Source organism: Anolis carolinensis, chromosome 5 (genome assembly GCF_035594765.1).
Source record: "Anolis carolinensis isolate JA03-04 chromosome 5, rAnoCar3.1.pri, whole genome shotgun sequence".
In the NCBI taxonomy this organism is placed as follows: domain Eukaryota; kingdom Metazoa; phylum Chordata; class Lepidosauria; order Squamata; family Dactyloidae; genus Anolis; species Anolis carolinensis.
Window position 1 is genome coordinate 73,326,580 of NC_085845.1, and position 27,097 is coordinate 73,353,676.

The 27,097-nt window shown below is 38.9% G+C and overlaps 1 protein-coding gene across 2 annotated transcripts in view; it reads left to right on the plus strand.

The window, feature by feature from the left end:
* The window catches only part of dlc1 (DLC1 Rho GTPase activating protein), a 320,594-nt gene that overhangs the window by 25,006 nt on the left and 268,491 nt on the right, over positions 1-27,097 (plus strand). For both annotated transcript variants that reach the window (XM_016994033.2, XM_008111705.3), the window contains exon 2: positions 2,127-3,264. In XM_016994033.2, the coding sequence (XP_016849522.2) occupies positions 2,233-3,264 (1,032 nt within the window). In that variant the 5' untranslated portion in view covers positions 2,127-2,232. The remainder of the gene's footprint in view (positions 1-2,126; positions 3,265-27,097) is intronic.

Here is a 27,097-nt window from a genome sequence, read left to right on the forward strand (position 1 = left end):
TCTAAAAGAATATTATAAATCATAAACAATTACAATTTACAGCCTAAGGAAGGGAGGAAGGAGAAGCTGAAGGGAGAGGAAAGGAGCCCAAGCAGCAATAGGAGGAGGAGGAGGAGATTTATCAACACACAATTGGATCTTAAAGACTTAAAATAGTGTAGAACTACTAAAATAATGTATAAATATTGAAATAAATATAGTGTCCCTACTTCGTGGATTTTCACTTATTGTGGGTGGTACTGGAACGTAACCCCCGCGATAAATGAGGGAACACTGTATCCTATTTCAGAGAAAAGCAGGGTATCATATAAATAAATAAATAAATAAATAAATAAATGTTTTTAAGGGTTCTAGGACACATGCTAATGCCCTAAGCACTTTGAACTCCCTGAAAGTAAGAAGGTTACACAGGATCATAGCTATGTGGAGTGGACAAAATGAGGACATTGCCCTCTGATTACAATCGTACACTATCTCCTTACTTTTTTTTGTCTTCAAATTTCTAGCTTTTCAGAGAGTGAGACTTGGAAAAGCACTTGCTTTTGGAACTCAAATTTCCAGTGTTTGCATTACCTTGGTATCTTTGCCAGTTTCTCTTGTTGTCTAAACTATATTTCTAAAGACTCTGTTGCAGTTTTTAAGTTACTGCTATCAATGTGGATGGATTTCTTATGAGGGGGTGGGCAATGCTGTCCTTTCCCTCCTCTTCTATAGTTCTATTGAAGTCAAATGTCTTTGCTTAGAAACTCTATACTATTTGAAATATTTATTTCTTGTGCATATTATAATTGCAAAGCAGTAGCCGTCTCAAGATGATTTTGGAATGTCGTGTTTCTTGTTCTCATTGCTTACATGATCCTGAATGATAGTGAATATCATAAATTCCACTATAAGGTCATCTTGGGAAATTCTGTGCAGCAGCTTGTTCTAATGACTCAGACACTTGGCACAAGTTTTCTTATCATAGAGGAGCCTCAGAAAGATAAGCAAAGGAAAGAATAGCATGCCAGGCAAGGTTTTGTAAAAAAGAAATGACTTTCTTACCATAAGCACCAATAGACCTCTTTCATGTGATGGTAGTTGCAACCAGAAATTCAAACTATATAACTATATTATCACCTTTTTATAGGGATATATGTAGCACAGGCCCCATCTACACTGCCATATAATGCAGTTCAATGCAGTTAAACTGTATTATGAAGCTGTATTATATAGCAGTGTTGATGGGGCCACAGACATGAGTAGTAGGCTAGAGATTTTCCTGATTTTGAAATGTAGTACTAAGATGGCATAAATATAGGTTTCAGTGGTCTCTTTTTGGTTGTTGGAATGACAACTATAAGTAATAACTTTTAAACTTTATTTTCCAAGCATTGCTTATGTGTGTGAATACTTCCAGCACATAACAAATTTAAATGTAATTCACAATTAAGCAACTTTGCAGGGATAATAGTAAATTCAAGTGGTTCAATAGAACTCTGTATGAAAAGCCCCAGTATCTATAGAAAAAAATATCACCCACTCAAGAAAATGTGTCATCTCCATTTGTCACCATAATAGTGAAATGAAGAAGAATAAAAACTAACTCAAAGTTTTCTTCTTTAAAAAAAGGATTACAAAATATGATGGTTTTCAACATGTTCAGTCAACATAACAAAATCAGTGAAGAATTACGGATATATGAATAGTTCAAGACACAGCCATTTGAAAAGCAGCTTCTTTATACAATAATGCTATGCTTGGTCGTTTTTATGAATAGGATATGCAGACTTGTGTTGTGTACAAAGACTCACAGGACTCAGTGGCTTTGAAACCCATGGAAATAGCTGTCTTGTGACAGAGGCACTGAAGAGAGACTCATTGTCAAATGTTGGCTTGTTGAGCCTCTTGTGTTCCCATGGAGTTGTTTATAACATTCTGTTTATTTCCTTTGGAGGAATAATCAGCAAGGAGGCTATGATAGATTATAGCTTCTGTCTTTGTTTGAAATCCATTACAAAACATCTTTCTAAAGTCTTTCTAAATCATACACATTGTTAGTTTGGAATATATTTTTTCATATGTACCTCTGTTTATTTTTTATACTGAAACAACTAACTAATTCTTCTTTTTTAAAAATTTAACAGACATGCAAGAGCTAGAACTATCTGTGGAGAAGTGTGCAGAAGCCATGATGTTTCATCTGATCCTGGTTATATTCAATTTTAGGACCTGTTACTAAAGTACTATGACATGTCTCTAGCAATAAGAAAAAGAAGCTGGGAGGAGCATGTGACCCAATGGAGGACTTCACCTTTAGGTTCTATTGATTCTAATATATTGTGCAGACATGGCCTAGTAGCTGACAACTTGCAAGAAAGCATGGAAAAGAATGGACTCCAAAGTGAAGGCTGGAAAGAGAAAAGTGCTTCCTTGCCTGATTGTTGTCATGGTGGAGAGCTGATAGGTTCACCCTCAAAGCTGCTCAGTATTGTGTCCAAGGAGGTTGATGAGAATGATAATCATCAAGGGGAAGAAGAACTTCTCTCCCTAGAAGCTAGCACAGAAACGTTGGTCAATCTTTCCATTGGGAGTGATTATGATGACGATGATGGCAATTATGATAATGATACTGAAGTCAGGCTCACTACAGAGAAAGTCCAACACACATTTGCTCAGGCTGAAGAGGAATTGTCAACTGGAAGGGACAGTGTAAAAGATGATGAAGCTGAGCCCCTCCACCCAAAAGTGGAAGCAAGGAAAGAATCCTATCATACCTCTGGACCAAATCAAAAAATAGATGAACCTAATCATGAGACATATTCTAAAACAGTGAACGAAGAGGAGAACATATGCAATAGCAGAGAAGAAAGTCTGGAATATCATTACAGCAGCTCCTGTAAGAACAAAGACACCTTGGGGGAAAATAAATGTGATCTTCCAAATGTGGAGATATCTGTGCCTGAAGAGACGACAGTGGATCATGTTGTTGTCGCTGTTCAACAGTTCAAAAACTCAGATGTTCCTAATGCAGAGATGGACAAAATTGGTTCCAGACTTTTACTTGATGAGTTTTCTTCTACTCAGACAAGTGACAACATTGATGTTACTAGAGATTCCAGTAACTTTTCTTGTTCCCTGTCCGAGAAAAATGGTTTGGATGAAAATGGTTTTGCAAGCTCCCAGCATGAATGCATCACAAGTGTGGAAAGTCTGACTGAGTTTAGGAATAAAGAAGCCACACAGCAACCTCCAGAGGGTCAAGTCGTACTACGCAAAAGAAAGGTAGGATATGTTAAAAAGTGAAGAAGGCACTTTGGTTTACTCAAAAAATGTAGAAAGTGTGAGTACACCTTTCTTTGTCCTAGAGAATTAGTAATGTGTGGGAGGAGGGGATGCAGTTGAGCCTGGTGGCTCTATTGTCAATGGAATAGTTAATCTACTGTATATACTCATCTCCAAGTCAACCTAATGTATAGCTTGAGGGCAAGTTTTGAGGTTAAAATTATTAATTTTAATATGACCTATGGAAAGGTTGAAAGTTATTCAATGGAAAGGGGAAAGGACCAATGCCAACTCAGGGGGCCAGCTTTCACTAGCTCCTGCTGTTTCCCCAAGCAGGCATTCAAAAAGGCAAGAAGCAGTGCCATGATGAAAAGAGTTGAGAAGGGTTGATGCTTCTTTTAGTTTCTCCTGGAACAAACTAAGCTCATTTCTTTTGCCACTCTACTCAAATAAGAGGGTGGTTTCTTTTTTGATAGGAGTTAAGGATCAGTACTCACATTGGTCCATGGATATGTCAACCCAATTTGGTGGGGGGCACCTATATTTTTAAACTTACACATGAATATATAAGGTATTTTTAATGCAGAATATGCATGTTGTTAAACTCTACGCCTAAATAGGTTCGGCCCCTTGGATAATCAGTTTCAAATTCAGATTGAGACCTGGAATGGATCCACTACCCCTTTTTCATACAAGCCACCGGCCACCACTAATTTTGTCATTGGGTGTTCTTGTGTTGCTGGCTCTAGTTGTTTATTTCTCTGGAATCTTTTGTCACTTTACTCCTGACCTCTGCTCTTCTAATATCCACTTGGACTAATGATTCTGCAAATAACAAATTTCTACCAGTAGTGAAGATTAGCCTCCTTTTCAAAATACCCTAATACCAAGCTGTGTGAGGGAATGACAAAGGAGGAAAGTGTTTGCAAGACAGAAAGCACTTATTAATAATAATAATAATAATAATAATAATCCTTTATTTATATCCAGCTTTTCTCCCTAAATGGGACTAAAAGTGGCTCACAACATTATATAAAAGACAATACAAAACTATATATATATATATATATATATATATATATATATATATATATATATACACACACACACACACACACACACACACACACACACACACACACGGATAATTAGAAAAGAAAGCAGAAAGAGCAAAGCCATGTGATGGGGTAGGAAAATAATAAATTTATTTTCAAAAAGGGGCATTAAATTTCAAAAGGGAAGAACAATGATCCCAAATGCTTTACTTATCCCATGGGATTAAGTCTCCAGTATTTTTTGTAGCTGAGCAGGAATGTGAAGCCTGGTCACCTAGAATCCTAGTCAAACCAGTACAAAACACTAGCTTTTTCTGAGTATGATCACATTGCTTTGTACAACCTGAATTCAATGGGACTTGCTCCCCAATGAGTGTATTAGGTGCAAATTGCACTCCTGTGCACACTTTCCTGAGAGGAAGTCCCTTTAAACACAGTGGACCTTGCATGGGTTTTCAAAGTTTGTCTTCATTGTGTTCCTTCTACAAAGAGCAATAGAATAATAGAATCATAGAATAGTAGAGTTGGAAGAGACCTCATGGGCCATCCAGTCCAACCCCCCGCTAAGAAGCAGGAAATCGCATTCAAAGCACCCCCGACAGATGGCCATCCAGCCTCTGCTTAAAAGCCTCCAAAGAAGGAGCCTCCACCATGGCCCGGGGGAGAGAGTTCCACTGCCGAACAGCCCTCACAGTGAGGAAGTTCTTCCTGATGTTCAGGTGGAATCTCCTTTCCTGTAGTTTGAAGCCATTGTTCCGTGTCCTAGTCTGCAGGGCCGCAGAAAACAAGCTTGCTCCCTCCTCCCTATGACTTCCCCTCACATATTTGTACATGGCTATCATGTCTCCTCTCAGCCTTCTCTTCTGCAGGCTAAACATGCCCAGCTCTTTAAGCCGCTCCTCATAGGGCTTGTTCTCCAGACCTTTAATCATTTTAGTTGCCCTCCTCTGGACGCTTTCCAGCTTGTCAACATCTCCCTTCAACTGCGGTGCCCAAAATTGGACACAGTATTCCAGGTGTGGTCTGACCAAGGCAGAATAGAGGGGGAGCATGACTTCCCTGGATCTAGATGCTATTCCCCTATTAATAGTGATGAAAACAACCTAATGAACATGATTAAATTAATCAACAGAGATTAGAACATGTTTTCTAGTGGTTTTCAGGCATTTTCTTAATAATGGTAGTGGATCCCAAACCAGCAAAATAACGAGTTGACATAACAATGTGGGTTAAACTATGAGCAACTTTTATTAAATGTTACCAATCAATTTCCATGTGAACTGCTAAACCAATTTAAGGGCATGAACTTGGTGTGTAATAAAACTGAGGCAGTGTCCATCCGAGACCTACTCCCCATCTATCAAGCGCGAGACACCATGGTCCCCGGCTACAACCTACTGTTGCTTCCAAGGCAACCATTCAGGGAAACAGATGGAGAATTTCATCCCAATTACAAAGAATTTTGAAATCAGAACTCTCAAGGCCATTACTGTTCACCCTCACCTTCATTCTTTTAACCACAGATAAGGGTTCCCGTTCATGGCCTACACCACAAAGGAGTTCCTTAGATGCACACCGAGATGTAATCTATCCCTGTTTTCCTGCATGATAGCCTATTTAAAGCCCAATCACCCAATTTGCCCTGGATTGAACAGTGTAGGGTAGGATAAAAATCCCCTAGAACATTGGGGGGGGGGGAGGAAATTCCTACCCAACACCATTGGTAACCTTTAATGTACACTGTTAAAGGGTGGGTGGGTCAGCTATGAAATCTGTAATGGAGGGTCAGGCGGGGAGCATGACCGCATTGGCCCCGCCCACATCAAGTCCCGGCTGGGACTATTTTACAGCTCTCCCTTCACTAGAAGGGAGCAAAGAGCTTTCCTGCCTTCATATTAAGAGGGAGAAAGCAATTGTATAAAAGATAGATATTATTAAAAATTATTGTAGCTGACCAAAAAATTAAATGTTTACATCTTCCACTTCAGGTTCTCCCCTCTGGTGATGTGGGGATAAAGTTGGGGGGGTTGTACTTGAAAAACATAATAGCATTCCAAATCAGAATGGCAACATTGATATCAAAAAAGAAATATCACATTGGATTATGTTGAACATTTTCCCAAGACTTTGAAAACTGGTGTAGAACTCAAACATGAGGCTTGAATTTATAATGACATGCTGAACATGCACACCAGCATTATTTTTTAGTCTTGACATTCAAGGAAGATTCAACAAAGTGCTATCTTTTGTATTTTTCTTCCTATGATGAAAAAGAAAAAAGGAATTGAATGGCTATTTTATCCTGAAAAGTTGGATTTTGTCCTGAACGTGTGGCTTTGATACTGGATCTTAACTCTTCTATTAGAAGGTTTTCAGGTCCCCAAATCACATCAAAGCACACAATAATGGCTACAAAATCAATTGTTTCCCTTATTTCATCTACCATCCCATCAGGCCTTTATTTTGGCTATAAAATTAGACCAAATGGCAACCACAAAATCAATGGACAAGGTAGCAGACAAGAAATGCCTTTCACCTCTGTACAGTTGCCCATTCCTGTTCCATAGGTTATGCTCTTGTTCATACATGGACATAGATGATAAGCATTTGATGGCCTCTTTCGCAATGGGCTTAGGAATGTCTTTTCTACAGTTATTTCTTGTCCCAAAAACTCCATACCTAAGCCCCAATGTGAGCAATAGAAAGCACATGTGTGACCAACAATTTCCCAAAGTTTGGAAGAGTTACTTTTTGGACCACAGCCCCAGAATCCCTCAATCAATATAGCCAATTCTAGTCTCCTATAAACTGACTTTTTCCCCCTCAAGCTCTGCAATTTTCATCTGGCTAAAAGATCTCTGATTGCCAACCAAAATGATAGACTGCATGCAAAGGAATGGTGAATTATAACTATCTCTAGTTCAATATCATTCCATATTCCATGAAAGAAGGTAGCTGTCTAGGAAAAATTAGAAAGCAAAAGTGAGTAACCTTTAAAGAGGCTTTTATCTGAAAGCTTTTTTTCTGAAAGGATAACAGATCAAATTATTTCTTTGAAAGAGCAATGGAAAATTCCCATTTTACATTGCACTAACTTTAAATGTTTGCAGCACGATTTAGTTTAATGTATTTAGATTAACTGTATCATCTGTGCTTGGAATTCACACAAACACAATCATAAATATTATCGCTGTCTGTTTGGAAGCTAAGGAATGTTATCCCACGGACCTCAGCCATGTTTGGATGGAAACGTGATGGATTCCAAACAATCTGAAAAAGAATTTCAAACAAGTGCCCAAGGAAACATAACCACTAAGGGGATGATTCTAGGCCACTACAGTACAATCCTTATGCAAATTTGAATCCCGACACATTTTTGCGACAGGAGGCAGCTATAAATTTTAAAGACTGCCAATTTTGTCTAGACTGCAAACCCAAGAACTATACTGCAACTGTTGTGCATCAAGTCAGGAAACTCTTAGGTTTCAGCTGCCTAAAATGGTAATAAATACCATTTTGTATGTGGCTTTATCCGCATGCCTTGACTCATATCAAGGCATTAATGTAACTGATGTATAGCTGCTTCCTTTTTAAGTGGATCTTGAATAGTCCCCATAGAAGTCCATGTTAATGTGTACCTACTTTTAAATATCTATTGCTCCAAAGATCATACATGCAAGTTACATTAAATAAGGTGTTGGGGACCCTTTTTACCCCCAAACCCACTGCTGAAAGGCTGGCTACTTGACTGCCTGCATATAGAGGTACCAGAGTCTGGAAAAGTTACCTTTTGGGACAACACTTCCCATAATTTCACAGCCAGTATGGGCAATGCTAGGGGATTCTGTGTGGCCCAAGACATTAAATTATCTAAGTTATAACAGGGAAACACATACTAAAATGCACAGGGAAATAGAAATGTACTTTAACCAGGTGATCCTATTTATGGATACAATTTCCATTGCAGTATTTTAGATCAGGATTGCAGCACACACACCAAAATCTATCTGTGTGTAATACAAATACACAAGACAGATAAACGCATCAGTATTCCAAGTTTCATCTCCTTTAAAAGCACTATTCTGCCTGCTATTTGTCTCCAGCTGTACTTAAAACAATGGACTTTGTTGTTTTTCTCATTATAATCAGTGGGGAAATGTCTGATTTATGTAAGTCTTTATTCATTTCAAAGGTTTCTATGACATTTTTAAAAACCATACAAACACATTTACACACAACAAATCTCACTGCTAATATAAAGCAAAAAATACTACTCCACCTGAAAACCACATTAGCATTCCATAAAATCTAATCTAACTCAATAAACAGCCTAAAAAGAATGTGCCAGATTATGGACCTCTTTACATGGGGTTTAATACTACATTTCTGCCTGGAGTTTGCCCCGGGCTTGCCGAGTGCTGTCAGACAACGCTCGACAGGCCCCACCCACATTCTTCCCGAAGTGGAGGAGAAGCGTCAGAAGGCACATCTTCCTCCACCACGAGGAGGAAAGTGTTTTTCAGATAGCTCAGATTGAGCTACCTGGACTTTCCTCCCCTTTCCCCCAGTATGATGAGGTAAAGAGTGGCAGGGCAATGTTCATTTATCTCATCTCCATCATGTGATGGAGGGAAAAGGGAGGACACGTGGGGTGCCATGAAGCACCTGTGTGCCTTCCCTTTTGCCAGCAATGGGGGCCATGTTGAGGTCCTATACTACTCACAGAGTATCTCAGAATTTAAACAAAACAATTCAGAGTGGAAAAATATACATTTGGAGATCATTTCAAAACCAAATATTTCTCTCTAGGGAGAGAGTTCAATAAACAGAGTTACCAGTGAAAAAAACTTTTGTGTATTTTCCTCAACCTGATTACATCTATTGGAAGAAGTATGAGCAGAGGCACATCTACACTGTAATAGTAATGCAATTTGACACCACTTTACCTATCATGGCTTAATGCTATCGAATACAATGGGATCATGAGAATTGTAGATTTACAAGAGCCTTAGCTTTTTCTGCCAGTGTGCTAGTGCATTGCCAAACTACAATTGCCATGATCCTATAGCACTTAGCAAGGACAGTTTCCAAAGCACTTTTTCTATGAGCACCCCAATTTCTGAATCATGACACGGCAAAGTCAGTACATTGAATGGTAGAAATCTGCATAGCAATCAAATAACAAGTATACAAAAATAAAGTTATATTATTGTTATTATTATTGTTATTATATGTATATACTGTCAGATTTTTCAACTCATTGTTTTTAGTTAAAACATCATGAATATAACTTACTGCAAATATTAAAATAGGTGATGGTCCACAATATTATTTGCACTGATTATTACTTTGAATATTCTATCAAAATTGCTTTAACTGAATAGTGTTCAAACTCTTCAGATTCCACAAGTTTGGGATATGAATATATAATTGACATACTCCAAAGAAATCATTAGTACACACAGGAGTCAAAATAACTGACTCAAGATTTATTATGCTCTAATGCAGGGGTTCCCAAACTAAGGCCCGGGGGCCGAATGCGGCCCATTGAAGCCATTTATCCGGCCCCCACTGCACAAGGGCAGAAGGGGGTTGGGCTAAATGACCCAAGGGGTCTCTTCTTCTCTTACAACCCTTATTATTATTATTATTATCATTATCATTATTACTATTACTATTATTATTATTATTAACATTGAGGCTGGGTGGACATCTGTCAGGGGCAATACTAATGGCTTTTGGTGCACAAAGGCAGAAGGGGATAGGACTAAATGGCCCAAGGGGCCTCTTCCAACCCTCTTTATTATTATTGTTATTATTATTATTATTATTAACATTGAGGTTGGGTGGCCATCTGTCAGGGATGCTTTGCTTGTGCTTTCAGTGCACAAAGGCAGAAGGGGATTGGACTCAATGGCCCAAAGGGTCTCTTCCAACCCTCTTTATTATTATTATTATTATTGTTGTTGTTGTTGTTATTATTATTATTATTATTATTATTATTAATTATTATTGCTCGGTGGCCAACTATAGTCCAGCCCTCCAATGGTCCGAAGGATCGTGAACTGGCCCCCTGTTTAAAAAGTTTGGGGACCCCTTCTCTAATGCAATGAACAAGATGGCACAGCCATCCCCATTCCATGTATAGCAACTGACCATGTTGGTCTGTGTTTCTTCTTCCACTATACCATGCTTCAAGATGTTCCCCATCTTATCCAAAAGGCACCAGGAAGGTTTATGTTCAATACATATAACCTCATCAGACTGGGCTGTTTTTGGTAGCATATGCCGGTTCAGCCCTAGTTCACCTTCGGAGTCCATCAGCTCCCATCTCATGCTCCATGGATAATCTAGATTGGAGCTGGCATATGGGATCAGCTGTCTGCCAAGCTGGGCAATATGGGGCATGGGGTGATGGGTTCCCTGTGTCCCCTGACAGCAGTCGCCAGATACACCACAACGTATGGCGATTCCAGCAGACCATGTGACAAGGTCGATAGAGGCCACATAGCACATATATCTCTGTCCTCCAATGCCTCAGTGCTACTCCCATTCTCCAACATTTGCTGCTAGAGGTGGCCATCTCATTGTGCTGGCCCTGGAGCAATGGAATCCACCCAGTACCTGTGGGGAAAATGTAATTTTCAAAGTAACAATACATTGCTATAAACAAGAAAAATGGCAAAGTATTGTGGAGAGTCTTTGCATTATGTTCTCAGAGATACCCTATACCATTGGTTCTCAACCTGTGGATCCCCAAGTGTTTTGGCCTACAACTCCCAGAAATCCCAGCCAGTTTACCAGCTGTTAGGATTTCTGGGAGTTGAAGGCCAAAACATCTGGGGACCCACAGGTTGAGAGCCATTGCCCTATATTATAAAGTAACCCATTGCTCTTTTTATCAGGATACTACCCCATGCTGGTTCAATGCTCTGAAAAAAGAGAGCAATGAGTAAAGAGTATCTCTGAGAACTTAATGTAAAGTGTCTTTCTCTTATCATAACCTGGCAGTGATAAGATATCTAAAGTTGCAGAGAAATGATTTCTAAAATAGAAGTCCTAGAATGCAAGAAGCTGTTGTTTCAAAACCTTTTTTTAAAAAAAACAGTCATTAGTGGTTCTCCTTTTCAGCATCCCAGTAATCTTAAAGTATCTAAAAAGCTGCAATGTACAATTTATACCCAAATGTTCATTATGAATTGTAATACTCAAATCTCAGATTCAAATGCTTCTGTTTTTGCATCATTTTGAAGAAAAAAACTCACTACAACTAATTATAAAATGTCAGTTATAAGAACATGGCATTCAATTTCAAAATATCAAAATGCACATCTGAATCTGAAACTGAAGTTTTCTTGACCTTCCTTTACTTATTTTCCCCTGATCAAGTTAAGATGACCGTGGTATTTAGACACAATGGTGTACGTTTGTACATTTTCATTCTCAAAGAAGAAGGGAAAATAATCTACATTGAAAACAATGCTTAAATTTGTTTATTTGAAATGAAATCAAGATTTCAAAGTTAAAAGGACAACAGGACTGAGGTCTCTCAACCATTTCCTGGGAAAATTAAAAATAAGTGTGCTTTTTATGGGAATCGGGGAAAGTGTCATTTGTCATTTGAGAAAAGTGCTTTATTCCAGAAGCAGCCACATGTAGCAAAGATTTCTTTGCCATGTGTATATATTTTACAATGTTTCTGCCTTAACAGCACAACTGAAATAGGAAGCGATTTTCAGGCATAAACTTTCCAGAGGTTACCACTTCACAATAGTAATGGTTTAAAGACTTTTGTATTCTCTTGTGATCTCCAAGTGGGAAACACCAGCAGTTTTTTGTCTGGCTCTAAAACGCAGGAAGTAGCCTTCACTGATGTCATTGTCATTTTGCCAAAGCAAGGCCCTCTGGGAACTTCAAGTCTCTCGAGTAGTAACTAAACGGAAATTTGTATCTTTTCCATTTATCACCACTGTGTTTGCTTGTGATTGTTACGAAGGTTGTTGTCTGAGAAATTACTCAATATTTGAAGGCTTTACTTAGTTTTACAGCTGTGCATCTTGCCACTTTCTAAGAAAAAAGAAATAAAGTAATGGCATGTGAACAGCCATGAGTTAGTTCTTAACATGTCCAAACCAAAGCATTAAAGTACCACCAACAGCCCAGGTGACTACGGTCTAACCTGCATCAAGGTGACTATGAGGTTCATCCCATCATAGTGGTTTACAGTTTAAAGTCCTATCACCTGTGATTAGCTCTACTCATGGACTTAAATTATAAGTCAGTATGATGGGATGAACCATGAAAAAGTAGTTCTTGTGTTATTGGTGTAAGATCTGTGTGAAAGCAAAAGAGAAAGTTGAAACTACTGGTGTCTGTAGATGTGGATGGAAAAATAGTTGGGTACAGATTCTGCGGAAAGACTAATAGTATTTAATGAAAAGTTAGCTATAAATAAATTGTCGCTGTATGCATATCTAGCTATATTTTATTTATCTTTTTAAAAAATTGAAAAGAGTTACCTGCAAGTGTTTGGCTAAATTGAAAGTGGACTGTGGATCCATAGCAGTTGCTGACCATGGACAACACAGTGGGCAGAAGTAGGCAGGAAGGGGAGAAATGAAGCATTTGAAGTATCTTATGGGCCTCCCTAGATGGCTGCCAGACTATGTTTGGGTTTGGTGGTTGTGAATATTGTAAACCTGTCCTGAAAGAATATCCTTTGTTCTGAATGAACACGCTGCTTTTGTTTCCCCTACTATAGATTCCCCACTCTATCATACCATCTGTGTCTGGCTCTTGTTAATCTATAATAACACTGAAAATTGGCATTCCTATCATGACCAAAAGATTAACATTACCATCTTTCCACATGTATCCTGAGTTCTGTCTGCATAGGGTTGTAATGCGGGTAGTGTTTAAATCATTTGTGACACTCTGAATCAGAGCTGTTTTGAAACTGTATCATGTCAGACGCTCCGGAAAGACATGGATTATAGCCATGCATTTGTTCAAGTTCTGCAGGTGTTATGGGAGGTTTTGACGTGGGTGGATTATTTTTCACATTGTGAAGATGTTCAAAAACATATGGTTCAGAAAATCTGTTAAGTGAATGGATTCAGGCAAGGAATAGCTATCTGATGTTTACTTGTACTTGAGCTGTTTTAACTTTAGAAATTTGGATGGATAGTGTGAACTTCAAGTATAATCTTTCAAAAGGAAAAAGCTTCCTGTTTTTGAAACATATTTTCAAGGAATACAAAACTTCCTGCTCTTATACAATTAGAGATTAAGCAAAAAACAAAACAAAACACCAAACATATAACTGAGCAGAAATAGCTTCACCTTCTGTTGAATAAGGCACGTGTTATAATGAGTGATATGTTAGTGCTCCTTTCAAATGCATCTGGAGTATATTAATGAATAGTAATTTTATCAAGTGACTCAGATGCGTTTTTCCCCCTGAAATACATACACATTTGACATTCAAGTATCTATAGGGATGTTAAGTAGCAATTCGTTTAGATAGATCATATGTCATTGATTCCCCAGCCACTTACTATGCACTAGCTTCTGATGCACTAGGCTTTGCCTACCCCTTATAACTGACCATGCCCACTTTGAAGTTCTGGTTATTGGCACTTTGAACCCATTGATGGAGTATGTTGAACTGGATGTTAATTTTTGTGATTGTTTTTAGTAGAATTGTCTGTTTTTGTTTTATGATGATGTTTACTTATTTTTTATTATGTTTAACCTTGTTGTATGGTGTCTTTCTGACAACTGATTTTTTTATTTTGGAAACTGCCCTGAGTCCTCTTGAGGAGATGGAGAAGTATATAAATAAAGTTATTATTATTATTATTATTATTATTATTATTATTATTATTATTTATTAATACATCCAGTTTTCTGATATGCCTTTGGTATGATCATCACTATTAGGTTTTAATCAACAATGTGTACTCCCTTTTCATATTTGTTAATAGCATTTTCAGTTTTGTGGAAGGTTAGACTTGCATTGGATTCCTAATTAGAGGAATCCTATGTTTTTAAGAATTATGTAGAAAGGGGAATTTCAAAATGTATAGTTTGCCACACAGTTACAAAAACTACAGTCCAAGACCTGCTAGCTAGAGTAATTATGCTTATGAGAAGACAGCTACTGTTCTCCTCCATTGAGAATAGGGGTGGCAGAGTAAAAGCTGGAGAGGGCTCTGGTGCCTTTAATACAGGGGTCCTCAAACTTTTTAAGCCGAGGGCCGGTCCACAATCCTTCAGACTGTTGAGGGGCCGGATTATCATTTGAAAAAAAAAAATACAAACAAATTCCGATGCACACTGCATATGTCTTATTTGTAGTGCAAAAACAACAACAACGAAAGAACAATACAATATATTTTTTAAAAAAACAATTTTAACCAACATACATTTATCAGGATTTCAATGGGAAGTGTGGCCCTGCTTCTGGCCAGTGAGATAGTCAAGTTAATTAGGGTTGTTGTTGTTGTTGTTGTTGTTGTTGTGTGCCTTCAAGTCATTTCAGACTTTGGGTGAGCCGAAGTCTAAAATTTATTTATTTATTTATTTATTTATTTGTTTATTATTTACTGCATTTATTTATTACATTTGTATCACACCCTTCTCACCCCAAAGGGGACTCAGAGTGGCTTACAAGTTATATGTACATACAATATATTATATTATTAGCATAGCACAATATTAGCTTTATATATTACTATATTGAACTATACCACTATACTGTAATATTATTAGTAATATTATATGTAATATAGAATATATAATTAATATTATTATATGGTATTATTATTCGTGTTATATTGAATTACATTATAATATTATTATCAATATTATATGTATTATATGTATATACAATATATTATATTATAAAACTGAGGGCGGGGGCCAGGTAAATGACCTCGGAGGGCCGCATCCGGCCCCCGGGCCTTAGTTTGGGGACCCCTGCTTTAATAGTTGTGTAGAAGACATAATTTCAGCAGGTATTGTTTGTTATCTAATTGTGTGACAAGCAACAACTTTTGAAATGCTCTCTTCTACACAATTGTCTTTCCTTCAGAAAAATGATTTCAGATAAATGTGCTGTATGACATTATTGAATTGTGTTTTGTCCCCCTCAGGGATGGATGAAATTTATAATGCTATATGTAAAAACTTTGCAAATGTCTTCATAAATTCAAAAAGAGGAACTTGAGGTCTGAAAACACTGAAAGACTTTAAAACAGAGAGATGTATCCATTTATGCCAAGAACTCCTGACTTTAACATTCTTAAAGTCTAACTTTGAATTCCTGTTTATTTTTGAAATGTATATTCATTCTATGAACCCCCAGTGGCACAGCGGATTAAACAACTGAGCTGCTGAACTTGCTGACCGAAAGGTCAGCAGTTCGAATCCGGGGAGCGGAGTGAGCTACCACTGTTAGTCCCAGCTTCTGCCAAACTAGCAGTTCGAAAACATGCAAATGTGAGTAGATCAATCAGAACTGCCCTGGCAGGAAGGTAACAGCACTCAATGTAGTCATGCTGCCCACATAACCTTGGAGGTGTCTACAGACAATGCTGGCTCTTTTAGAAATGGAGATGAGCATCAACCCCCAGAGTTGGACTAGACTTAATGTCAGGGGAAAACCTTTACCTTTACTAACTATATTCATACTAATGGTGTTAAATTAGGCTTCTTATTGATTTATAAGCCCCTCACCACTATATAGTGGGAAGAGAGTGTACCAGTTGACTATATCCCAGCCAGCTTATCAGCTCTTAGGAATTGTGGGAGCTGAAGTCCAAAACATCTGGAGGTGCACACTTTGAGAAACTGTGATCTAGTACAAAAAATCAAATATTGTTTTGGTTAATCTTTTGAAAAGAATTTATCAAAATCCACAAATTTCATCATAGGTTTGACAGAAACAACCTCAGATTGTTAGGTTTTTGTTGTTTTAGTGGTGGTAGTTTACAAAACCCAAATATGGAAGACAACCCATGTTTCTCTTTTTCTATCCCAGTGGTTCTCAACCTGGGGTCCCCAGATGTTTTGACCTATAACTCCCAGAAATCCCAGCCAGTTTTCCAGCTGTTAGGATTTCTGGGAGTTGAAGGCCAAAATATCTGAGGACCCACAGGTTGAAAACCACTGCTCTATCCCATCCCAACTAACAGCTATGAGATTTGGCAATGTCGTGGATTATATTTACCTAGCCATTAACAGAAAGAAGGACAAAAAGAGATCTGAGGAATAGGAGATCCATAATTCTTATCATGCTTTTTCTAAAAGGTCACCTTAGAGTCCTTCAAAGCATGTGCAGAACAAATCTAGCACATTGCTCTGAAATAACAGCTGGGTCACATACCTGCAATTAGCTTTTTGAGTAGAAGTTATAGCTTCTGGACTCTTTTAAGAACTGTAACTTTCTTATTTTTAAGTCACCAGTTATTCATTTGATATAAAAAAGAAGATAATAATCACATGAAATCATAAAGGTGGGCTCCAAATTTAGTCATCCTTGGAATGCAGTTGCTTAAATCAATAGGATGCTCATGGCCCATTGATTTCAACACGCCTCTTCTAAACATGACTAAATTTATCCCACATTGCTCATCTGTTTCTTAACCATTTCTATTGGCCCCCCCCTGCCAAAATAAGAAAAACAAATCCCATTACAGTATTTACTTCCAGATTTTTTGCCTCCTACTGAGCTTTTTGTAGTTACTCACATTCATTCTATCCTTTTTTATATAAATAGCAAAAGGTTCCTGAGTCCATGGGAAACTTACTAGTAGCAAGTCTGAAAGAATGTTATAAAGTTGGGGGAGGAGGAGGCGGAGAGGAAGCAGTTTAAATTTCACTTGAATAAACTCCTCTTCAGTTTCAGGGGCTGCTATGACTAGACTGCCTCCGCTGAATCGCACTGCAGTGGAATTTGCTAAACAGAAAAGCTAATCCATGGTCCTTGAAGGCAAACTCAAAAAGATCCAGTAATTAGCTCTCCAAGGACTCAACTGGTTGCTTTACAGCTGTGAAGAAAATGCAGAAGAGTATTTATTGACCTGACTATCTGATAAATCAGGAAGAGAGCTGAGCCCTGGAATCTTTTCAAATAGGACCTCTCCTGATCCAGATGAGGTCAACACCCACTCTCCACTTCCTGTCCCAGAATGTGGGGAAAGTCTGGTAAACATGAAGCTGTGCAGGATTTCAAAGTCTCTGGAGAGGGATTTGTGGAAGTGGGTGGCTTTTAAAGGAATAGTCCTTTTGTTCACAGTAGTACACAGGGAATTCATTCCTTCTCTCTCGCTCTCTCTTTTTCTTTTCCAACACACACACAGGTGGGAGAATGAGAGAGAAGAAACTCAAAAGCCCTGGATTCATATACATTTAGTCCATTGATGTGGAAAGAACTGAAAATTTAAGATTTTATAAAATAACACTGTACTGCTTCCTGCCCTATTGTTACCTACACTATCTGTATTCATACACATGCTCTGTGACATACCTCCAGATCCATTTAAGGAAACTAAGGCAGCGCAAACAAGTGGGTTTCGAAGATTGAGCCATTCTGCTTCTCAACTCCATCCATAACTTATTCTTATTCTACAAACATATATTGTGTGAATGGATTGAAGGTGCAGGGGAAATATTCTTCTGTTCTGCCATATGCATACTAACACTATAATCCTAAACCCTTTGTTTAGGGTCTTCCAATTTTCTCAGTAAACCACGGGGTCTGGATAGAAGCAATGCCAGCCATAACATAGTTCATAATGTGAGACTATTGGTATAAACAGCTTCCCTTTAATTTCTGGGAAATAGCAAGTGAAGTGAGAGTGTATACCATAAAAAGCAATGGATGACTGCCCCCAAACCCTTCATTAGGGCCAGTTTTCCTTTGTCTTAAATGGTATTCAGCAATTCCATGCACCTACAATGGCTATCTAAAATTACAAACAGAGCAAGAAGTTTCGGAAGAGCTCTTTTGCCAAGGAATTCCCAACACCTGAACAAACTATGGAAATAAACATGGAATCAATTCATATAGGTGATACAGATCATGCATTTATGCTTAATGAGAAAATATGGTTGGCAATATTAGGCATTGGTCTTGATCTTGCTTGAAGATCCAAATAACCAATGCAACTTTATTAATGTAGTCACCTCCAAATCAGATCCATCGTCAAGAATAAGTTACTAATGGTATTTCTGAATGGAACAAATGACCATAAACTAGTTAGCCTAGACTAGATTAAAGTGTGCTGGGTAGCATGTTCAGATCTCTGTTCTACCTAACTTGGCCTTTAGATGGTGCTAGGCCAGGGACACTGCAAAGTTGAAGAGCCATTGTAGAAATACATTTGTTTTTATGACAGGCAGATTTTCTAAGAGTTTTTGTTTTACTTTATCAAAGAAACAGCTTGCCTTACCATTCATTTCTGCAATAGTAGGCCATAGTTTGGAAATCTCTCCCCCAGACTGTGGTGGAGGCTCCTTCTTTGGAGGCTTTTAAGCAGAGGCTGGATGGCCATCTGTCGGGGGTGCTTTGAATGCGATTTCCTGCTTCTTGGCAGGGGGTTGGGCTGGATGGCCCATGAGGTCTCTTCCAACTCTACTATTCTATGATTCTATGATTTACGTGGATCCTGGCTCTAGATCAATGCAAAACTGGAGGTCGATGAATCCAAGGCTCTGATCAGGGAAGGGACCACAATTTAATGTTCGTGCCTGTGGGTTTTTTAAAAATGTAGAAGGTTCCCAGTTCAAACCCCCGGTTCAGGAAGAATCATGTAGCAGTTGATATCGGAGAGCTTCTGCCAACCAGCAAAGACCGCAATGGATAGTTCGACAAATAACTGGGAGATAAAGACAGCTTTATGTACTCATTTGAGTATTGCCTTCCTTTTCAGTGCACTATCCTCAGCATTTCCCACTGGAAAAAATGTTCTTTACGATCATTTATTTTTTTCCATTTGAGTTGGACTACACTGTTGATTGTATGAAGTAATTTTTGTTTGTTGTTGTTGTGTGCCGTCAAGTCATTTCTGACTGATAGTGACCCTAAATTGAACCTATCATGGGATTTTCGTTTTTCTCTTTTTTGGAGTACCCCACTCACAGTTTTCTCTAAAACTATCATATCTATCCAAGATCAGTCTAAATATTTAATAGCTACTAATGTCTATTGAAAATTGACCTCCTTTGCTAAAGGATGGAAAGATTTTGTTTTCCACCATCAACTTGAATTACCCATTGTTTTTAAAGATCAGGAAAGCATAAACATGTGGCAGTTATTTTTGTTATAGTACTCTACAGCTGCCTGGTTATTCTCCTCCCTCACACACTTTTGTCAATGATTCCTTCTGAAGGTAGGAAGATATAATTGAGATAACAGATTTATAGTGTCTGGCTACACTTTGAACCATGTCCAGGCTGAAGTCTGACACAATGTATGAGATGCCATCATTCCCTCTGTTTTTACTACAGCTTTGTGGTGACAACCCAGGTGTTTTAAGTTCCTACTGTGTTGTCTTGGCCATTTACAGTATGCATTTCCTCACTTTTTGTTTCTATTTTTATTTATTATCTACACTAGAAAGTGGAGGTATCATGTTCCTCACAGCTGTTACTGCATTCCCTTGTTGCTGCAGTAACAGCACATTTTAAACTTTTAAACATCTGTGTGCTTTCTTTCCTTCCATACATCTGTGCTTTTGTTAGGGGGCGAATTTATTTTCAATTCATTTTCCTCCAAACTAATTTCAGATATATATTATCTTGAGATTTTAAAAATGTAATGAAACATGATTTATAAGAGCGTGTTTTATGAAAATAGAGCACATTAGCTCACCCACATTTAACAATTTGTGATTTGGGGGGGGTCAATTAGACTGGAACTCATTCTACTGTATGGATGGAGAAGGTGTTACTTATTCCTACATCTGCAATAATTTGTAATTGCTTAACCTTTGGGTCTACAATGATGGTATTTCAGTGGAAATTCTGGAATATGGCTAATCGCTCATATTCATCCTTCACCCTGGTAGCAGTAGATGTTCTCAACAATACTCCAAGCAACACTGGTTGGTGGTCATGCAAAGTCTTTGCTTTCACACAGTATCCCAGATTAATGTTTCATTGTGACATTGGGGAACATTAACGTGACAGATAAACCCCACTGTCCAAACTACTTATTATACTGAGGAAAAATTGGTTTCGTAATGGAGGCATCCCTGGGACCTCAATAGCAGCCCAAGAGTGTCTGCCCTGATCATATTGTTTGATACCAGAAAAAAACATTCTTAAGTTTGATACCAGAGAAAAAAAGATGGTACACATGAGGCCCCTGCTCACCTTTCTTCCTCTATCATTCTTAAGCATAAATATGTCCCTCAGAGAGCACTTCTGATATTTGCTGCTACTGTGTTTTCAGCAGTGATGAGGATTAGTCAACTGATTTAATACAAGCTGTGGTATCTGATATAGTAAGATCTGATAAAGCCTCTGTCCAAACAGCAACATGAAATAAAGAAAGATCACTAGTGCTGGGAACAATGGTGGTAACAATCTGGGAGATGTGTTTGCCAGTCACTTGAAGTCATGACTTCATAAGACTACACTGCATGAAGATCATCCACATGTCCTTCAGTAAACCTCCCTTCAAAATGTTTTGATTTACTGCTAGAGCTTCTCATTGTCACTTGAAATGTGTTGCTGAATATTTTACTGTGAGGTACTACTTATACATGACCTTGAAGCCAGTGCAACATAGCATCTACAGGCAGCCCCCGAATTACAAACATCTGATTTACAAATGACTCATAGTTAAGAACGGGACCGAGACAACAGTAAGTGAGAGAAATCTACTCCTTGGAAGGGAAATTCACTCCTGGAAAAGTTATGATGGGGAAAAGGTGTCTTCACTGAAGCTTTATCACCAATTCTTTTTTCCACAACAAGCCTTTTTTTTCAAATTTCCAATAATCACAAGGACAGAAAGTGAGGTGAAATTTTCTGAACAGGGGCAGTGACAGCAAAATAAACACCATAGTAGTGTTAACCCTTCCCTGTGCTACCCAAAGATATCTGTGTGTGTGTGTGTGTTGATATTATACTTAAAATGAACCCAGAGGCGGTCCTAGATAATTTTGGGGGGTAGGCGAAACAAATCTTGCCCCCCCCCCGAATTTGATCCCCCCCCACACACACACAAACCAATACATGAGGCTGAGACCTGGAGAATGGCCGAACGAGGAAGGCCAGGCTCCAGGAAGGCCTACCTCTTCTAGGGAGACCTCGCGAGGTCTCCCGAGTAGAGCCTGGCCTTCCTGGAGCCTGGCCTTCCTCATGCTGCCGTTTGGCGAGCGATGGTCCCTGTCACCGCTGCCATGGACCATCGTTTGCCAAACAGCAGAACGAGGAAGGCCAGGCTCCAGGAAGGCCTAGCTCTTCTCGGGAGACCTCGCGAGACATCGCAAGGTCTCCCTAGAACAGCTAGGCTTTCCTGGAGCCTGGCCTTCCTCGTTCGGCTGTTTGGCAAGCAATGGTCCCCAGTGGTGGCAGCAGGGACCATTGCTCGCCAAACGGCAGAACGAGGAAGGTCAGGCTCTTCTCGGGAGACCTCGTGAGGTCTCCTGAGAAGAGCTAGGCCTTCCTGGAGAGCTCGCTCGCCGCCAAGCAAGGCCTTCCTGTTCGGCAGCGAGCAAGCCGATGGTCCCCGCCGGGGGGCACCTCGATGGTGCCCCAGGGACCATGCACTCCAAGCAGGGGCGTAATTGACCTCCATGTTGGACCGGCCCTAAATGTACCTGTTCATAAGTTGTGGACTGCCTGTAATTGAAAATCTAAATACAGTTCAAAATGACATACAGCCTTATCACATGGGAGAAAATACGCAGCCTAGTATGCTTCTGCCTCAGTTCACCCATGGAGCCCCATGCTGCCCATCATACAATCTAGGGTGACTTCTTTGCTGGGAATGGGATAAGGTCTTCTACCATGTTTGAAAGGAGCAGGCTGGTATAGGTTATCGAAAAGGAGTAAATCAGTAAATTACATAGAATGAATGGTACATTTGACATAAAGAATGTAATGCCATGGTTTCTGTTTTGTTCTACTTTTTGTTTATGTTTTTTTGTCTTTTTATTAATTTTCATTTAGTTTTATATTGTTTGAAATACAATTATCACCATCTTAGAACTCAATGACAGACCAGTTATCAGATTCGAAATGCACCAACTGTGTATTTATATGCATATTTTTATCAATGTTTAATGTATTTAATTTTTAACTGATTGAATTGCCTGTAATATTTTATACTGTGTTTTATTGTTTCGCCTATGGGTGAAAAGGGCGGGATATAAGTATTGTAATAGAAAAAATTGTTGTTTGCCAAATTAGTGTAAAATGAAATAAAAATAAGATTTAAGTTACAACGATGCTATGAATTTGGTGTCTGAAGGAAAATGTCATTGCAGCAGAATTCTTATTTGGGGGGGGGGGGAGGGAATCATTTTGCCATTGCCCCATAGGTACACTTCTGGATATATTCTCCATGGAGAGATGTACAGTCTGGCTCCATGTTTGGCAAATTCACATCTCTTAGCTTGAAATGTGTTTGGGAAACCTGAGGATGATGAAGTGGAAACTGTTGGCAGTTCATCTGTTGACACTTTGCTGAAACACCTGAAGTAGCTCTTGCGATGAGTTCCTTTCCTCAGCCAAATGGCCCCCATACGTTGCTGTAAGAAAATGAAGAGAAGGGGAAAAAAAGAATTTCCAAACATCTGATTCAGTTTAGCAGTGTGGGAAAAATTCCTGACACACTGGGAACCAAAAAGACAAGCATTATTGACAGTACCTTCCTGGCTCCAAGAATTTGCAGGGCTATGTCAACCAACCCTTAAATCAAGTAGATTTTCTTCTATACTTTCAAGACCTGAGTGAGAATTTATATTCCAAAATTGGATCTGGTTTTTAATTCAAAACACAAGGCTGCTTTCTATGTGCAAAATATACTGAAGGTGGCTGCTAAATACTTCCCATGGGTCTACTCATCACAATTATAGCACCATGGTTGCATCTTAAATATGATATAACAAATATTCTATCGATTCCTGGGGCTTGTAGTTTGGTGAGGCACTAAAGCTCTCTGGTTGAAAATTGTGGACACCCCTTGTGGTTCCAGAATTCTGTAGGATAAACCTGTGGTGCTTTCTTAGAGTGGAATAGTAGCAATATAATTATGTAGTGTAAAAAGTCTCCTGGCTTTGATCTCAGTCAAAAGGAGGGAATATCTGAATCAACCTTAAGGCATTCTGTTTAAGGAAATCCCACCTATTACATCTGAAGAGCCTCACGTCTGCCACGTGTTAGCAGACTCAACTTCATGATACTCCATGGTCCAGACAGATTAACTGACTGATTAAATTACTCTATTTTGAAGACAAAATAACTATGAGATCTGCACTCTCTAAGGGTTGCCTTTCCTCTTTAAATTAATGGCATCTCACTATTAGGAGAGGGATGCAACAGGGAGAAACTAGAATTTACTGGGAGACTGAAAAAGCACAGAATTCCGGGAAATGTAGTTTGGGAAGGCGAGGAGCCCTATGCCAGATAATTCGAAAAATCCTGCCCTAAACTACATTTCCCAGAATTCTGCTCAGCACCAGAAAGCCCCAATCAGGAGAGGGGAGAGATTTGTCCCTCTGTAGCAGCAGCCAGCCAGAGTTTCAATAAACTGTTAAATCTGCAAAGAGGAAGACTGATTGATATTTTTAATAAGTAAATTTTCGTGCTGGGATGGGAAGGAATTCCTAAATGGAAGTTCTATTGGTTAATATGAGAGACATTCAATGAAATAGCTGTTGTGGCTTAAAAAAACATTTTTGTCAAAACTTTTTTTAAAAAATCCATAAAATAAGTATATTATGAATATTTCTGAAGGTTGGGGAGAATGATCCCCTGTTATCTTGTGTCACTGCATAGAAAATTCAAGGAGGTAGCTTTTGTAGTTTTTTAAAGTTGTTTATAAAAACTTCCCCAAAACTCTGTGGATAAGTGAATCATTCTGAAACTTGATGGGCTAACAGTGGTTAATGTGTCCTACCTACCCACCTACCTTCGTGACCGTATCTCCTATCATAAACCTGCCCGATCCCTTCGATCGTCAGGGGAGGCTCTCCTGTCGCCACTGCCGATATCTCAGGCCCGCCTTGTGGGAACAAGGGAGAGGGCCTTCTCTGCTGTGGTCCCCCGATTGTGGAACTCACTGCCCATTGAGATTAGGCAAGCCCCCACATTAGTAGCCTTCAAGAAAGATCTGAAAACATGGCTCTTCCGTTGTGCTTTTGGAGAGTAACTACTATATACTTCTTCTTTGTTGCTCCCCTCCAGTATCTATCCTCTAGACTGCACCGCTATCTTATGACCCTGTTCTTTGTGGCTTTTATTCTTATTTCTTTCTCACCCCGTGTTTTAACTTAGTGTTCATGTGGCCCGCCCTTGTTTTTATTGTTCCCCTGATTTTGCGTTGTAATGTATATTATTATCTATTGTATTGTTCAATGTGGTATGATGTGTTGTTCTTTTATATTCTGTTATATTGTATTGTTCTGGGCATGGCCCCATGTAAGCCGTCCCGAGTCCCCGTTGGGGAGATGGTGGCGAGGTATAAATAAAGTATTATTATTATTATTATTATTATTATTATTATTACCACTGTAGCAAGTTTCATCCCAATAGTTGTAAAAATGAGGGAGAAAGGAGCCCCTAAAATTTCCCCACTCACACAATTACTAAAACAAAAAAGTAACAAAATTTCATTACTCTTGTTATAGTAATGAAATTTTCACTAACAAAACTTTAGAAACACTTTAGAAACAAAACACCAGTGCCCCCTAATTTGGTAATGAGTTTTGAAACTTTTTTTCATTAATCGCACAGCCCTTGCAACTAGGATTGGCAGGTGAAATAGGGGACAGGGTTCCTTTATCTTTAAAAGTAGCATGGAAGATAGAATTCAAAATGTTTTGCTAAAGTGAAGCCTCCACCTGTTGGATGTTCTGGAATTTTTTCCACTTATATATACATTAAACTTGATGGCACTACTGTCACTGTTTTTAGTTGCACCAACAGTGCTCTCATCTCTTACTGGGACCTAGAAGGCATGATTTAGGATTAAGACTATGTTCTCTAGCTGTGTTCCAAATTTACTACTGCTTAGTGCAATCAGGTCATTTCCAACTTATGTGAACTGGTAATGGGGTTTCCATGACTGAACATGGATTCAAACTCAATTCTGCAGAGAGGTAATCCAATGATCAATCCACTACACAATCCCAGCTCTTCACCTTTGAATTGCTAACTGTCGAAGTGGCCACTAACATTTACTGCCAATAATTCCTAACCACTCTGGTTACGAAGTTGTATCCACAGAATTCCAAGGACTTTAAATTTTAGTTAACCTACTTAGAAGTATGTGTCAGGTCTGCAGGAGTCCTGTCTGCAGTTTTGCTTGCATCTAATCTGCTTAAATTCCATTTATAGCAATGGGATTCTAGTGGTTTCAATGGGGTTTAAGCAGTGTAATTGTGAACACTATTAGACTTTAATTTTAAATCAGCTGCTAGCCCTAGATCCTATTAAAGATATTTTGACTATAAAAGACAGACTATGGATCTTTTGTGTTGTCTCAAAAGCACATGAGAAAAGATTTCAAAATTATTACACCAAGGAATTAGGGCCGTAAAATTTGATAGTTAGCATGAAACATAAAGCAGAAGCAGTTCAGTATTTATGCTTTTGTACAGACCAGATGGCACAGTAACGGGAACTGTTGATGCCAAGTCCTCATATGACAACTTTTCCAAGATCATCCAAGGATCACCGGAGCCTGCTGCCTTCACATGATGCGTTGTGGCATTCAGCTCAGAATGCAGAACCATTTCTTCTATCTCCATTGAACCATCTGAGCAATCTGGAGTCCTTTCTGATACAATGACAAACAAGGCAGATGCATGCCATACCTAAACACTCACACATGCTGCAAGAGATAGATGAAGTCATGCAAGTCAAGGCTCTGACATATATATGCTATGTTCCTCAGTCCTAAAGGAAGGACAGGAAACTGATGGTTTCTCTGGAACAATCTCTGCCATTTTTCCAGGTATTCCAGAATTGATTTGGTATATTGACACAATTGTGCTGGGGAGGGTTGCCAGATCTCGGGTCCTGGCTCCAACCTCTATTTTTTGTACATCTATTCAAGGCAAGAGAAGTATGGGGCAAATTCTCCAGGGAGTTCAGCTTTAGACAAGGGGAAAGAGATGTCTACAAACCTCCAGTCAGCTAATAATAAAGCAGGAACTTGCTGTAATTTGCAAAACTTACTTGATTTGTTCCTGCAACTTGCAAAGACTATCCGAAGGGTGGGGGGGGGGGGGGCAATATTTACCTAATTCGTTTGTCCGTTCCCTAGATCCCACCTCCACTTTGCTCTTCATCCACTTTATGGCTAGAAGCAAGCAGCCTTGATTAAATGTCCCTTCAGAGAAAAGAAATGAAAAAACCACATCTGAGCATTCCTTGCCTAAGAAAACCTTTTGAAAAGTCCATAGGATTACCATAAATTAATAGGCAACCTGAAGGCAAATACAAGCACACACAATTTCCCAAAGCAAGCGAAATGGAATAATCCCCTTGTTTCACTCTGTGCTCAATATCCAGTCAGAAAAAATATATCCCCCCTC